At 47.5% G+C, this 17312-nt stretch overlaps 1 protein-coding gene across 1 annotated transcript in view; it reads left to right on the plus strand.

Annotated features, from left to right (window-relative positions):
- Positions 1-11004, plus strand: part of LOC139048634 (28 kDa heat- and acid-stable phosphoprotein-like) — a 66601-nt gene extending 55597 nt beyond the window's left edge. The window contains exon 6 of the mRNA XM_070523085.1: positions 10475-11004. Coding sequence (XP_070379186.1) covers positions 10475-10539 — 65 coding nt within the window. The 3' untranslated portion in view covers positions 10540-11004. The remainder of the gene's footprint in view (positions 1-10474) is intronic.
- The last annotated feature ends 6308 nt before the right edge of the window (positions 11005-17312 follow it).

Raw genomic sequence — 17312 nt, forward strand, 5'->3', positions numbered from 1 at the left:
CGGATGAAGTGCGAGATCGCCCCTGCTACCCGCTTGAGTCTCCGAAGTGTAGTGGTGTGCTTCCCATCACTCTGGATTTGCATACCCACTATCCCGAGCGTATCAACCTCTGGTACCATTCTGCCACCCAGTTTTGTGATAATAGGGGAGCAGGGCAAGTTGCTGTTCTAGGTACAGATGCAGAGCAGCCAGGACTTTTCTGGGGAACAAGAAAGTCCTACGCCAACTAGTTTCGGGTCAGATTGTCGGCTGCTTGGATGGTGTCCTGTATGGCGCCATCACTGCCATGGATAGTCCATGGCGTAAGGTCATCAGCATAGAGTATCTTTCAGGTGAGGAACAGTGGCCAATTGTTGTGCTAGGGGTGTAAGAGTGATATTAAAGGGATACAGAATAAAAATCGAAGAATATAGAGAAAGCCCCACAATTGCATTCCTAAGAACGATTGCTATAATATATAGTCATTATTCGGGTTACTTTTGAGCGGATGGCTTTATTTTTGACTCTCTATGAGCGACCACCGCGTCACTCGCAAAGCGCTCCCGACAACAAGCCGGCGGATCTGACGTCACACCTACCCTCAGCAGCCGCGGAGCGAGCTGGCCGGCTGCGCAGTTTTGTTTTCCTCGCGCTGCGCAGTGCAAAATGCAAAGTTATAGTGAGAGCGATAGCATGAGCGGAATTTATGACTCCGACTTGGATGAGCGGCCTACTGAACGACCACGAACGATAAAGGCGTATGCCTACGATCCGTCCGCGTCGTCAAGCGAAATTGACGACGACCCGCCGCAGCAGTCCCCTTCCGCGGTGCCGAGAGGGTCTGGACCAGCAAAAGAGGTGTTTACACTGTGCATTCCATGTACACGCGTTCGCCCTGGGAGATCAGGGGCGGCATCATAGGTGGAAGCCAGATATAAACGCGGTTCCTGCGGCTCGGATTGCAAGCTCGCACCTGTCACGAATGAGTTTGCGAGACCAGAGGCGCACGCCTCATTGACAGTGTTGCATCCGTGGCGGTGCGCCCAGCGTGATTCACTCACGCAAACGCTTTGCCATGTTTGGCTTCAACAGAGCGAGGGCGCTTATGCCTCAGGCTATGCAATGTCAGGCGACGTAAGGAATTTACTCTGCGTTCTGCGCAAAGCGGCTTGCTCCGCCCGCTTGGATGGGTAGATGCTAGCGCGTAAAACATGAAAGCCACCAATGCACAATACAGGTGCCGTGAGTACACACTGTACAAAAAAAAAAGAAAACGTAGAAATCGTTGAAGATATTGACGCGTGTAGACCTCCCTTTACCTACGCCATCGGAGCAGGTGTGGCCGGCGGCGTGAGCATAACAGTCGGCTGCCGACTCTCGCGCGGCAGGTGCTTGATGCGCGCAAGTAGCTGTTTTGAGAATAGATGCGATGAAGCAACGGGTGAGGATTGAAGCCAGGCTTGTGCAGTGACTGAAATGCGCCTCTGTAAGCAGGCAACGTCTTGTTATTCACGGAGTGAACGAGTACATGCGCAGCGGTTTCAGCGTCCCGTTGTTTCATCGCAGCCGAGCACTCCTTCCCTTGGTGCACATGAGATGGCGCCACCAGTCTGATGTCGGCGAATTTTTTTCGTCAGCCGTCGCTTCAGACGATGCGGATTTCGATTCATTCTGGCAGAATTGGCCAAACATCTGGCTCAGAACGTCGTACAAACGACAAATTACGGTCAAACGGCACCTGTGCGCAAAACTACAGCGTGAACAAGTACGCGAGAAAAAGACTACCGCTGCCTGCCGTTTTCACATGCGTACAGCATACCCTCGGCATTTTGCGGCGTTGACACGGCTGCTCCACACATCAAACCACAAATCCACGAGATGAAAGACGAGGTTTTCGAACAGATCACACGAGGAAGTGGTACGAATAGGGCGGTCGAACAAAGAAAGCGCGTTGCTGCAAACGTCAACTCGCCCCTTCGCGCGCTCAGTGTGGACGATCGCTCGCAATGGGCCTCGAGGTGGGTAAGCGTGACGTGACATCCGGTTTTGCCAAAGCTTTCGGAGGAGGCCGGTAGGTGCTGTGATTTGAGAAATATTCATTAAAATAATTACTTTTCGCTCACTTCTCCTCAGAAAGAGTGTTGTTTTGGTCGCTCTCGGTGCGACAGCTATCACTGGAGACAGAAATCTCGGCGACAAATTTTTTATTCACTATCCCTTTAAATAAGAAAGGTAGGATGTACCCTTGCGGTGTGCCGATGCTTTTTAGAGAGTATGTGGGGTAGGTGAGCGGGCTGAAGGGAAGCTGAGCCGTGTGTGCTGCGAGAAATGCCTGAATATGGGTGCACGTATGTACACCTACACTCAGTGGGGAGAGTGCAGTCATGATTTTCAACACAATCAGAGGCTTTTGATAAATCCTAACCCGAGACTGCCTTGGTGTGGCCTGGAATGGTGTGGCCTGGATAGAAGATTTCATGGGTGGTTTGCTATGTGCTGTGTGAGCCTCACTGATACCGCATGCTCCAGAAGCTTTCCGAGACACGAGGTTAACGAGATTAGTGAAGGTTTTGGAGTGTAAGGGATTTGTTGGGCTTCAGGATGAAGATTGCCTTCTCGTGGCGCCAAGACTTGGGGAGGGCACCCTCCTTCCAGCGCTGGTTGAAGTACTCCGTGATGCAAGTAATCAGTCGATTGTCCAGATTATGGAGCTTTGTGTTAGTGACCTGGTCAGGGCCAGCTGCGGCATTGGTGTGGAGAGTCAAGAGGGCTGCTCGGACCTCCGCTTTTGTGAGGTCGGTATCTAGCTCAGGGTTCGGCTGTAACTTATATGAGGGGAGAGGAGCTGGTGTGCTGGGTGAGGTGTATGTGTCGCAGAGTGTACTCAAGAGAGCATCAGGGTTGTCCATGTGTATGTGTGTGAGCCAGGTGACATGGTGCTGGGTGGTGTTTTTGTGTTCGATGGATCGATGAGGTGTCAGAGGAGGTGCCACACCGGTTTTCTGAACAGTTTGTCAGCGATGCTGCCGCATACTTGCTCCCATACAGTTTCATATTAGTATAACTAGAGGGAAATCTGGCGCTGCGATCGTTCAACCATCATGGGAATGATAGGAAGTACAGGCTACGGATTGGCATTCTATTGACTGGTAAACTAGTCTACAAGTATTTTTTGACACTTTTAGTTTCGCTCCAAGTGCAATTGCTATAATCTGTAGCGGGACAGTGCAACGCAAAGCTCCTTGCCTTTGTTATCTTGCTCGAAGTGGCGATAGCGCGCTGGGCCAGCGGCTGGGACGATGTTTGTGTCGCAGTGTGGTGTCGAAGCCCTGACCAGAAAGCAACAGCATCGTAAACATTGAAAGAACATGTTTTGACCATTTGGACCTTGGTTTGTTAAGTGTATTAGGTTGGCGGTGTAGTGTTACATGCTTTATGAAACTTGAGAATAGGAGAAAGAAGGCTCTACTGATACAAGACATAGACAGTTGCACTTCTAGTGGCTTGACAATCAAATTTTATTGAGAGCTTCATTACGCATTGCTCATTTATGTGCTCATTGAAATGCATGTTTTAGGACTTTGAGAACACAAACTTACTTGTGGTAGGAAAGACTGTTGCTTCCTGGCTGTAGTTTAGCGCCTCAAAATGGGTAAGTGCAAAGCCACGCCGTAATGCTTCGGAAGCGGTACGTCAACATAAAATGAAGCATACTCGTAGGAGGCCTCAAGCATCCTTGCTAGCAGTCCAGCAGATCTGCTTAAAAGTATTTGAAGACGTTCAGCAATCATGACAGCTGACGCAGCCTTTCGAAAGAGCGAGAGAACAAAAGAATTCGCAAGTGCCTGTCGTCTGCGAGAAGTCTCGCATTTGCAGCGAGCAGGCGTCGTAAGAGACGACACTTGTAGCATTCCTCTCAAGGGTGCAACACTTTCTCACAATACAAAATTTGTATTTCAATAAGTACTTGATGAGCATTTTTATATAAGTACATGCACGGTTGTTATTGCTGTTGTAAACATAAGTTATTATTCTATGGCGTTAAATGGGAACAGAATTGCACAAGAATGCATGCCCTGGTGTGCCCTGGTGTAAACCATAGTAAACCATGCTTCAATCTCAGTCATACAAAATTTATGTAACATGTTGTGCATATTCTAAGACACTGCAGAAATAAAATTGGATTTTATGCGATAATATATGAGTATAGGTTTGTTTACTGCGCCGCAAGCAAACGACACTAGTCTTAAGATCGAAGTCAATCCGAAGCCTGTACTTCCCATCATTCCCGTGTAGGTTGAGACAACGCTCAGGAGAACCCTCATAGACACTAGCGCCAAATTTCCCCTCTAGGGTATTTATTTAGAAACTCTATGCTTTCCCCCAATTGGGAAAGAATTTTCATTATCTCTAAGCGACAGAAATATACGTCACATCTGTCTTTTGTTAACTGCAAAGAAGTACCGGAATACGAGTTAGGATATTTAGCTATTAACGAACACGAACGCTTTGATACAGTCAAACCTCGATATAACGAACACGCATATAACGAATTATTGAATATATCGAACTCTTCCGAAATATTTTTGTCAAACACATGTATTTTTAACTTCCTATAGCGAACGCGGTTTGGCATAAAACGGATATAACGAACTTCGCGACGCCAAGCCCTATTTCACTTTAATAACAGGCGGCAGGCTTCGTTGCACTACAAGTGTGTTGTGCGGCGCAGCAAACGTTCAGGACTACCTCGCAGGTGCTGACAGCGCCACAGATGCCACGTCGTCATCGAGAGTTGACAGCCAAAGAAATCTTCCGCATCTCAGAACCGCTAGCAGCGCCGCTTCAGCAGCGGCGGCAGCGGCGTGATCGAAAGTTGCTTTTGCGTTTTGGTCTTAGCAGTGGCGTGGCCGTCGTAGCGTTGTGTGGGGGCTCTTTCGGTGGTCGTGTCGAGTGCGGTACGCGGGTGTGCGTAGTGCTGTGATGGCTATGAATGTGAAAAAAAGAGTGGCACTGACGTTAAAGACCAAGCTCGAGATCAAGCACCAAGAAGCAGGCCGCGATAACGCAGTTCTTTGTGCGTGAATAAATGAACGTGACCCAAGTAAGCATCGTTCGAGTTGCTGTGCCTTCTCTGATTGAATTTTGCTGCTCTTGCATGTATTTTTTACGAAATTTTATATTACGAATTATGGATATAGCGAACTAATTTCCGACTTTTTAACTGTTCGTTATAACGAGGTTTCACTGTATTCCAATTTTTCCATCTGAGCATCCAATACACAGTTGAGAGAGACTTCGTCCTAACATGTTACAGGTGGGAAGCATACTTCCTGCCACCCGATAAAAAGCACTGAACAGAAACCGACTCGAAGCCACCGAAGGCAGTCATTGTTCATAGTAAGCCTACTCTACCAGCCTCCTACCAGCCTACCCCTGCAGAAAAAACTACAGCGCCATAGAATGAACTTCGACACAATCTCGGCTTCTGATCCAAACAAGGGGATTTGTGTTGCGGAATGAGCAGTTGCCGAGCTTCCACCTGATGTACAAGATTAAGCGCGCACACGAGTGACTGGGGTGCTTTCTTCCTGGTGGAAGCGTAACATGGTACCTGATCTCACGTTTACGGAAAAAGAAGCCATTCATTGCTTTCAACGCAATAAGGACGTAGCAATTTTCCTGGCAGATAAAGGAAATGCTACGGTTATACTCGGCCATAGCACGTACGATGAGAAAATGCTGGACATGCTACAGAATGAAGCAACGTAAACCTCATTAAAGAAGGACCCTACCAGCAGCATCTAGCCCAAGTTACAGAAGGTACTCTCCAGCGCCTTCCCTGTGGTGTCTCCTCAGCATGAGAGGTTGCATTACCGTTTATTGTGCACCAACGGCTTGGCTCCTGCAATATACAGTCTCCCTAAGATTGATAAGCCAGGTGTCTCCTTGTGGCCAATTGTCGACTTCACCAGGTCACCACTGCAAAGGCTTTCGGGCTAGCTGCACTAAGTGCCACGTCCACTAGTCAGCAACACCCAGACCCATATTCCAAACTCATCAGCGTTTGTTGACAGAGTGTGCAACATCACTGAGTCATGACGACAGAATGGTTTCGTTTGACGTCACCCCGTTGTTAACGAACGTTCCTGTCGACTTAACCATAGCTGCTTGGAAGGAAGCCTTGTCTAAAGACTCCTCCCTCGCGGACAGGGCACCTCTTGATACATGCGAGGTATGTGAGCTCCTTCATTTCGGTTTGAGCAACACATACTTCACCTACCATTCAAATATTTACAAGCATAAACAGGGGACTGCCTTGAGTGCATCAATATCGGTATCAACTATGTATCTCTTGACGGAGGCACTAGAAGGAAAAGTTCTGGCTGACTTCGTGCCCACACCGAAAGCCTTTGTACACTACATCGACGAATGCCTTTGTATTCTTTGCAAGGACGACGTCAACCGGTTTTGGTAACGTCTGAACGCCGCAGAATCAGCCATACAGTTCACCTTCAAGCTAGTAGCAGCAAGTAAACTTCCCTTCCTTGACGTACTAATATGCCCTTCTGACATCAGCCTGTCGTTTTCTGTTTACCGGAAGACTTCACATGCAGTTCGCTATCTTGACTTCACATCATGCAACCCGGTCACTCATAAGACATCGGTGGTTTTGTTCCTCGTGACCCGTGCGACACGCATATGCTCCACTCAAGAAGCAAGGCCACAGGAGCTATAAACTATACACTGGGAACTATCTGCAAACTGTTATCCTGCTGCTTTCATAGCCAATGTTCAAAAATGTATGTTGATCAACAAGCCCAAAGAAAACAGTTTTCCAGAAACACATGATCGTCCCGTATGTGCCCTGCATAAGCAAAACGTTGTCCCGCGTCTTTTCAAAATATGACATGCGTGTTGCGCATGTGCCAGCAAACAAGCTATGGAGCCAAGTCGTTAATGTGACAGACTGTGTAGCAGACGACATATTCTGTGGAGTAGTATACAGAACACCTTGCAATGACTGCACCTTCTCCTACATCGGCAAAACTGGGAATTTCACAAGGTGATTGAAAGAACATAAACGCGATGTCGAGAAAAATAGTCATGTGTCGAACACACTGGCAGAACATGTGCACAAGTGCAAACACATGATAAAATGGGACAATGCTTCAATCATTAGGGAAGAAAATAATGTAACCACGAGGCTACTGCTCGAATCCTTGCATATACAAGCGACAGAAAACATTGTGGTTGAGTTCCTCAAAAACATCCTTTGCAGTGGATGCAAAAATGAGAGTGAAGCGATGACTTGCTTCTCACAACAACTTGCCTTTGATCCCCGGCTTTCCGGGGGCTAAAGCAGGGAAGTAAACAGTTCTTGGAACGTGACAGCAGAGGTCCTCAACTGCCATTATCGTCAAAAATCTACGTGGCATAACCCTGCAATTTAAACAATGACAGGGCAGGTCCAACGGAGTAAAGGTATGGGGCAGACTTGGTGCCCCCCATAGATGGTTACACCCCCACTGTGTGCACTATGCTCACCACATCAAACAGGCAGTCTCGCACGCAGACCCAGTGGCAGCCATAGCCACCACCAAAACGCTAGGCCTGCCTGCTTCGACATTCGCTACCTAGCTTCTTGCTTTTTGGTGCCCTGATCTTCATTGAAATAATTCGCCGCTGTCAGTAATAGCGATGGCTTCGCCTTTGCAATACTCACCTTTGGTTTCTCTTCAAAGCTCGGAAAGCACGACGCATTGCAAGTGCCGGTTCCTGAAATTCAGCTTTGCCTCAATACAGCACTGGTAAACAGGGAAGCATATGCGAATTATTGCAGTGAAGCATACCAAGGATGGGAAGGGGAAATTGTCATGGAACATAGTATGCATTTCTTAATTATGCACGCGTACACCAGCCATCTCCTGTGGCAGGCCGGCTTCAGAGCTATTTCGGACGTGCCTGTGGCGATTTAAGCCTTTAGGAGCTGTAAAAAGCGTGCATTCATTTTTTCGAACTGCCCGATTTTTCAGATGTTTTCACAGCCCCTAGGTAGTCTGAAAAATCAGACGTTGACTGTATATGCTAGTTAAGTATTTTATTTCTCATTATTGTCAAAGAGTTAGTTGATTGTGAACATACGAAACTCATTCGTTTCAACTGTCAGCCCTTCAGCAGTGGCACAGTTTAGTCCCCAGAACCAACCTATATACAGCAAGATAAATTCGGGGGTTTTACGTGCCAAAACCACACTATAATTATGAGGCACACCACAGCTCAGGACTCCAGATTCATTTTGACCAGCTAGAGATCTTTAATGCACACTTAGCACTTCTGCACTTCACCACCACCAATATGCAGCTACCGTGGCCGGGATTTGATCCGACAACCTCGTGCTTAGCAGCGCAATCTCATAGCAGATGTAAATGAATTGAAATACGTAAATAAGCAAGAAGTAAGTGACATATCTGCAATCACTCGGCATGTGCAAATCTGTCTATTTTAAGCGATGGAAATGTGTCATTTAGCACCTCTTTAATGTATGACACTATGACATGAAGCTATTTCTCAAACAGCCGAGACATAAACGTACAGTTTGAGTGCTCATGACCACCTACTTTGGCATACAGCAGAGCTGCAGAATGGGCCTGGAAAGCGGCGGCAACTCGAGAGCAGTCATGAAAAGCGGCCTGTTTGGTCACCTCTCCTATTCTACCTCCATGGGTGTGACAGTTGCACTGTTCCACAGTTCGGTTTTGGCTTTTTAAGTGACATTGAGTGGAATTGATTATGTTGCTGAAATTGCAGGAACTAATTTATTAAATGTTCAGAAGCGATTATGGGCTTCTCGAATGACTTGCTTCAAATCTTGCACTAGGATCAATTGTCTTGACTCAGTGGCAAGTATGCTGTTGGCAAGCTGTTGACCATAGATGCCAACGTGTCCAGTGCCATGAGATGTGAAAAGGCTCAAGAATATTATTGGCACCAATTTGGAAAGGCTCCATCTGGTCTATGCGTGCCCAGCCAGATTCTATTTTCTTGATTTCACTTGTCTGCTAATTCTTTCTTGTTTTTCTTTTTTATTTAATGGATTTTATGTATTCTTGTGTAAGGACTACATTGCTTTCTTTTTGTGAAGATTTCTTCCCAAGCCTTCCCAGACTTTGCTTACTATGGTTGCTACTACCTTGCTGAATGGCTCATTATAAAAAATTATGGGGTCTAACGTGCCAAAGCCACTTTCTGATTATGAGGCACGCCGTTGTGGGGGACTCCGGAAATTTCAACCACCTGGGGTTCCTTTAACGTGCACCTAAATCTAAGTACACGGGTGTTTTCGCATGTTTGCTTTTCGGGTGTTTCGGATTCGATCCCGCGACCTCGTGCCCAGCAGCCCAACACCATAGCCACTGAGCAACCACGGCGGGTATGACTCATTATAAGACAACACTCGTATAATGAGTCAGCATACATGTATGGCAATTTGCACTCCCACCACAGGTGCTTAAACTACTACACATCATGTGTAAGAGCATCGTTTTGCTTTCAAAAAATGTTGGACTAAAAGGAACTTGACTTGTATATGACCAAACAGTTGGACAGAAAGTAACGAAAGCAGTATCAGTAATTACAGAATTAATTCAATCATGAACTGCTTCACCATTGACTTATTAAACAAAAAAATACTTGCTCACAGCTAAGGCCACACTCGTCATCCGCTTCCCTCTCATGCCAGCTTACAGACCTGCCGTGGTTGCTTAGTGGCTATGCTGTTGAGCTGCTGAGCAGGAGGTCGCGGGTTCAAATCCCGGCCACCGCGGCCACATTTCGATGGAGGCAAAATGCAAAAACACCCGTGTACTTAGATTTAGGTGCACGGTAAGGAACCCCAGGGGTCAAAATTTGCGTAGTCCTCCGCTACGGTGTGCCTCATAATGAGAAAGTGGTTTTGGCACATAAAACCCCAGAATTTAAAAAAAAAAATGCCAGCTTACAGTCACTATTGCACTCTTGCCTATCAGTTTTTCCATTATAGGACTACGCACAATTGCCACTAAGGCAGAAAAATTCAGATAAAGTGTTCCATGATGCTTTGCACGTTACCACTGCAGTATTGGATAAACTGGCCAGTTAGCTTTCCTTGCACAAAAAAAAGTTGGTCGTTATAAATATTTTTTGTTAGTCCTTTTAAATTTTATGAAGCGGTTAAAAATTATTGTATTTTGCTTCTGGCAAAGCATATTGTTAACATGTGTGTTTAGCCTTTCAGGTTATCTTTTCTATATTATATTTTTATGGCTCCTTTTTGTCTCTGCATGTTGAAAGTTGGTTTACTGTGGAATACCTGTTTTATTGCTTAAAAATGCTTTGTCGCTGTTTCTAAAGTCTAAAACAGCCTTGAAATTATTTTTTGCACAGAAAGTTCTAACCATGATTTTGCAGAGGTTCTGATGAGTAATGGCATTGCCTCCTCTTGTTTATGGCGCAGCGAAAGAGGCAGAGCGGAAGGCCAAGGCAGAAAGCATCAGCAAAGCGCTAGGAAAGAAGACGTGACCGCAGCCATGATCGTTACTCTCAAAACTCACCCTCTTTTTTTAAAGAATATCTTCTGCTGTTATGGAAGACATTGTGATGCTTTTTTGCCATCCTGTCCCTGTATGTCACTCCCCGTTTTTCTTACTGCGCTTTCGTTGTGAAGGTCTCTTTAAAGTGAGTTTCAGAGTAAAACTCTGCACAAGTTTGTTTTGCTGAAAGTGCTCGCTGCTCAAATTAGCATGAGATAACTTAATATGTCATTGAAATCATGCCGGATTTCACATTTCACATGCATGAGCCTTGATTTGGTATGGCAATCCTAAAGCCTCGGCTCATGATGGGAGCCTTGAACGTAACTGCATTCAGCAGCAATGTATCCAAAGCAAGACTGAATAACATCACTCAACATGAGTGATTCGTCCATGAGATTTCAGGGACAAATTCTGTAAGTTTGCCAACAATAAATGAGTGACTCAGCCGTTATGCCCTGTGTTCTGTTTATATGCGTAGGGTGTGTCACTGTGATGCTATCAGCACATAAGTGCGAACTTTTTGTACTTTTTTTTTTTTCAAGTGATGCTTTCTTTGCCTCTTCCTTCAACTTTCCCGCAGCTGCTGCTGTCTTGCACGCCACGTCGGTGGTGGTTCAGAGTGTGTATATATACATGGAAGGAGCAAGAAAGGCGACACGAGAAACTTGCATGACCTTTGCATTGCCTCGAATATGCACAGTACCCACTGGAGTTCCCTGGGCGCCGCCATATTAGCTTCTTTACAGCTGTAATTATACATGACCCCCTTAAAAGCATTACAGAAATTGCAGCGCTTAACTTTCTACCAACGTGCAGGTCCAGAGGGAAGCTAGATAGAATGGTTGGGAGGAGGGGGGAGAGGAGGCAGGAATGGGTATAACCGACGCAGTCACGAAACGAGGGAATAGCATCCTTGCCACTCTTTGCTTGCAGTTCCCATACCCGAGGGGGGGAGGGGGATGAAGAAAAGGTGACGTGAGAAGGCAAGGAAACGCTACTACTAGACACGAGAGTGGTTAAGGGGAAACAGGATAAATTTAAGTCCAAGGTATGGTATGTTTCTGCTGTTTCTTAGGCAGGACATGCAGAAGCAGAGCCGCATTAATTAAAGTGCACCGCAGGGTGTAGGCGACACTATGGATGCAGTCGCACGTCACATCAACACTTCTGTGCCCCTGTAGTAGCTTTGCCGCTATGTCATTGCTCAAGGTCACGGATGTGATCCCGACCGCGGCAGCCACATTTCGACGGGAGCAAAATAAAAAATGCTCATGCACTTAGATCTAGAGACACGTTAAAGAAACACCATGGTGTCAAAATTAATTTGGAGTCTGCCACTATGGCTTGCCTCATAATACTATTGTGGTCTTGGCATGTACTGCCCCATAATTCAATTAAAATTTAATACTTCTGCCACGATGCAATGTGCCATGTGAGGCAATGACAATGCTCTACCCTCTCAGACGTTATGAAATATGGCGCACTACAGTGCCTCAAGCAGACACCTCTCCCTGTGTGTTCTGTATGCTAGCAGATAAACAGCAGTGGTGCACGCAAGGTAATGTTTAACATTAACTCACCATTCACATGTTGGACTGAACGTCCAAGAAATTAAACATTTGCCGTCGACATCACCGCTAATTTTCATCAGTCAACACAAACAGCTCAGAAAGCTTCTTACATTGATTCCCACAGTGCATGGGATCTGCATAATTTTTTTTACGGCAAAGCTTTTAAGGGCTAGTTCCCTCTGGATCATGACCGTGTGTAGGCACAAAATACTGAAGATAGTGCATTGCCGGGTCATCCTGTGGCAAAGGTGTAAGCAGGTGTTAAGCACTCCACATACTTGCACCAATCCCAAAAATAGTGCAATGCTGGGCCGACCTGCAGCGGAGGTGCAGTTCGCCTTACTGGGCCCACATACACAGCTTCGCTGGTCATCCTTCTTCACAGAATAAAAGGGCACCGAGTTTTTTTGTTTTTTTTTTTTTTCGTTCAGACACCTGTCATGTTGGCTCAGTGGCTATGTTGTGCCAGCAACCCATTTAATTAGATGCCTGCAACATGGGCCAAAGACCACCTGCCCTTTCCCTTTTACACCTGTCCACTTGGTACAGTTACTGAAGTCGCCTCGTGGAGGGTGCTTGCAACACAACGGAGGCTGTGCCACCTGCCGTAAAACTCGAGCAGGCAACGTCCGCCTATTGTGATCAATGCGTAAGCACACAAAATTCATGCTATTTCCTCATTCACTCAGCTTACCGCCACACGTTTTACTCGGTAATGTGCCATTGCAGCATGCCACACAGCTCGCATAGTCGGAGAAAAACAGACCTGGCCATGTCTTTCCATGACATACTTTCCGACAGTAGTTTGTGTGACCAGTGGCTCAGGCAATTTCAGGTAAGGATTAAGTGCCACCAAGTTACCCTGTAGTGCTCTGTAGTGAAGTGCAGTCAGGACTTCCACACTGTGGACTTCAGGCAAGATCTAAGGAGTGGGTGCTGAAACCAGTGGTCGTGCCCAGTGTTTTGACAGTTTTCGATCAAGTTGGGCCTCACTAGACTGCGACCTTCTGTGCAAGCGTGGAAGCTACCGACCCGACCTGCTGGCAGCAAGCTGCGCCAGCGGCAGTTACGTGACTCCAGTGGTACAGCGCTGACGTCGAGGTGCCTTGGTTCGGTATACTATAGTACGGTATGGTTGGGAGCACTACCCCGTGGCATCGGCTCACAAATATTGCAGGGCGCCTCCATTGTAATAGCAAGTGACACTGCAGGCTCCTAGTTAGAGGAGGCACTAGTTGTGCTGCTGAGAACGAAATCACGAATTTAATGTCCAGCTTCCGCGGCCGCATTCTGATGGAATGCAAGAAACGCTCATGTGCCATCCAGTGCTCCACTTTGCCGTAACCCACTGTGCAGCTTCAGGGTGTTATGCCTGCTATGTCATTTTTAATAATTGTAGCCTCAAAATAGGCCATAATGTTTAAATTTGCCACTCTTTGAAACAGGTCCCTATCCGATTGGTTCTATCAACTGATGACATATGTAGATGCGAGTTGAAACTGGATGAGAGTTTGTGCGTGGAGCTGTCACAGTTCAGCCTGTTGACTTCCACCAGCAACTAAGCATTACCGAAAATTGACATCCGAAAATTGACAGCAAAGCACTGGGACAATCCGGATAATCGCCACAGACGACTCCAGAGATTGGAACCCACCATGAATTTTAGGCTGCCACCGAAAATTCAACGAAGCTGTGCCAGTCTTCTGCACAGACTAAGGCTGGGGGTAGCGTTTACGCGCGGATACGTGCACCTCATGCGATGCACCGAGTCTCCACACTGTGAGGTGTGCAATGTGACTGAGACTATAGGTCATGTGCTTTGTGACTGCCCTAAGTTTGTGGAAGAGCGTGATAGGTTGGTCAAGGACCTTACGCGTCTCGACAGCGCACCGTTGTCGGAGGATGTTATTTTAGGCTCTTGGCCAGACGCTCAGTCGAGTTTCAAGGCCATCAAGGCATTACTGAACTTTTTTAAAAATTACGGGCCTGGACTGCAGACTTTGAGCATGCCAAATTGCTTGCCATATGTTTTACATCTTCCTTCTATCGTCATCGTCACCCATCATGCACCTCTTTCTTCCCTCTTTCTTTCCCTCTTCCCCTTCCCCCAATGCCGAGTAGCTGGCTAGAGGAATATACCTCAGGCCGACCTCTCGGCATTTCGTGTCATTAAACTTCTTTCTCTCTCTCTAAGCATTACCATGCACATACCTGCCAACTCTTCCGAATTTTCCATAAAATGTATGAATTTCGAGCAGTGTTACAATTTTACGAATCTTGCTTAAAATTTTACGGAAAACATTTTATTTGCAAAAAAAAACACATAGAAATGTAGTAAAACTACACCCTGGTACTTTGTGCAGCCACAAGAGGGCAGTACGTATGCGTGGTATCTATAGCAAGAGCTTGGTGGTGCAACCCACTGCCCCGTTCCAAAGGGGACGCTCATAACATCCATCCATCATCATCCATCCAGTTCATCGCTGTCGGTGCTCTTTTTCCCAAGGCCTGCAGCAGTCTTCTGAAGATGTGCAGCAGACTCTTGCAGACTCTTGTGTAGCTCTTGCAGCACAAGTATGCTAGATGCACTATCGAGCTGTGTATTTTCTCTTCAGTTATGTTTTATTGCAATTCGCTAGAGACGCGTCACGTTCGCACTGCTGCCATTGTGCTGTCGTGGTATCAACAGCAACTACTAACTGCCCACATGTGGAGGGTTAGCGGCATAGAGTTACTGCTAACTCTATGTTTAGAAGGTCACCAAGAAATATGCAGCACGTTTGGCTGCAAAAACGAAGCCAGGTGGACACATCATCAAGCTCCGCGAAATGGGCTATGCACTGGAGTCAGAGTAGCGTTCTGCCATCCGGTGCTGTCGTGAGTGCTTTGCCTACTCATTCAAAATCAAAAAGGGGGCTGACAGATGGAGTAGCCCACATGGTATAAAGGTTATAAATAGGCATAAAGTGCCTCGGAAAGGCTGGCCAACATTTTGCTAGGAAGACGTCTCATCATCAAAGGCAGCCTCGTCATCATTAGCTTTCCTGCTGAGCGGCCATATGCTTACCGCACCGTGGTGCATATAATGTTCTGAACGAAATGGACAGTAAATGCCAACTTAAAGCTATTCAATCCTTTCTTGGGCACTGGCAAATGCTGCCAATTTTTCGTCGCTCTCATCACATGCACCATGGAGTTGCAACACGCGTAACACCACTGCTGCCGCTCTTTGTCAAAGTTCAGCATAAATGCCCAGCTCACTTATGATCCTGAACGGTGCATTGTGCAGAAACCAGCAATGTAGCAGCAGATTCTCTGGTACACATACAAAGTCCATATCACTGGCACATATCGAGCAGGGAAGTCCTATGATGGAATATTCTTGGTCAAACCATGGCTCTTCTTTTACAGTGAAAACCTTTGCGCATTGACACGTGTACTTGTCTTCCTCGGGCGACACATTTCACTGCCTAACAAATGTTATCGCACAGTGCAGAACGCGCTTGCATGTGTCGGAAGTTTCTGGAATGTTATCGATGGTTCCATCCACTGTCTGTGGCCGAACCTCGTGTAATCTGATTGCATGTGTGCGCAACGCGATTAATGCAGAACTTTGTGGAAGGCGCGCAGGTCCCAGCAATTAGTCTGGAACATTCGACGATTGATGTATAAAAGCCGATGCGGTTGACCCGTTGATCAGATTTCGACGACCGCCGATCGTGTTCGCCGCTACCGTTGTTCTTTGAGTGTAGCCTGTTTTTGAGGGCACAAGTTCTCCCAATAAAACGCTTGTTTCATTAATCACAGTTTTGCTGCCTTTTTAACCGTCACTACCACGTGACATCTGGTGGAGGTGCTAGTGCATTCATGCACCGAACGCCCCCGCAAAGCGGCGATCCAAGCCCAAAGCCCGAGGACAAAACCAACATCGCCCAAGACCAGCGTGCTAGCCACAGACTGCAAGGACTGCCCCCAGAGCAGACTTCTACCTGAGACAACAAAGAAGATCGTGGTCAAAACAACCCCAATGGCTGCCCCAGTGTCCCCCGTTATTCTACAACAACCTCGGGACCCACCGAACTTCCATGGAGCAACGACTGAAGACCCGGAATTCTGGCTGGAGACTTACGAACGAATCGCGACTTTCAACAGCTGGGACTCCGACGACACGCAGCGGCATGTATGCTTTGCCTTAGAAGACGCCGCTAGAATGTGGTTTGAGAACCGAGAGTCGACCTTGACAACATGGGACCTGTTCCGTAGCGGCTTCCTGCGCACCTTTATGAGCATCGTGCGCAAGGAAAGGGCCAAAGCTATGCTGGACGCCAGAGTGCAGCTACCTAACGAGAATGTTGCCATATTCACTGTCGAAATGAACCGTCTGTGCCGCCACGCCAACCCGGATATGCCCGAGGAAAAGAAAGTCCGCCTTCTCATGCGTGGTGTGAAGGAAGAACTTTTCGGCGCAATGGTACAAAGCCCACCGAAGACCATAGAAGAGTTTCTTCGCAAGGCCACCAGCATCGAGAAGACACTCGAAATGCGGAACCAGCAATTCAACCGCCGCACGAACTCTACCAACTCTAACAATCGCTGGCCACCAACGATCTGCGCGAGACTATCAGAGCAGTCGTACGGGAAGAGCTGCAGAAGTTGTACCCTAGGTTGCAGCCTCAAGTAGCCTCAATCGCCGAAATCGTCAAAGATTGGAGTTCCCTTGGAGTTCCTGAGGTGCAACCAGAATCACGGCAGCCCCAGCCGGAAGTGATGACCTACGCCGCCGCCGCCCGCCGCCAAGGCCCCCCTGCACGACCGCGCTGGGGACCTTTACACGATTTCGTCGTCCACCGCCGCCGCCGCCAGCATGCCCGCCCAGCGCCGCTACGCGAGGAAGACAGACATTTGGCGCGTTCCTGACCGCCGCCCACTCTGCTGCCACTTCGGAGAAGCGGGTTACGTATACCGTCGATGCCCATACCGGGAAATGGGACTGTGAGTGTTCGCCGTTAATGCGCCGCGACCACAGCTTGGCGAACGACCTCGCGATATTGCCGACTACCTCGCCGCCACTCAGTGGAGCTCTCGACGACCGTCCCATTTGCCGTCACCAGGCCACTACCTGTCACCGCAGCACCCACCATACACTGGCCCAGCCCAGGGCTGGTCTGCGAGTCCATATCCGGAAAAC

Source organism: Dermacentor albipictus, chromosome 8, assembly GCF_038994185.2.
Source record: "Dermacentor albipictus isolate Rhodes 1998 colony chromosome 8, USDA_Dalb.pri_finalv2, whole genome shotgun sequence".
Classification (NCBI taxonomy): domain Eukaryota; kingdom Metazoa; phylum Arthropoda; class Arachnida; order Ixodida; family Ixodidae; genus Dermacentor; species Dermacentor albipictus.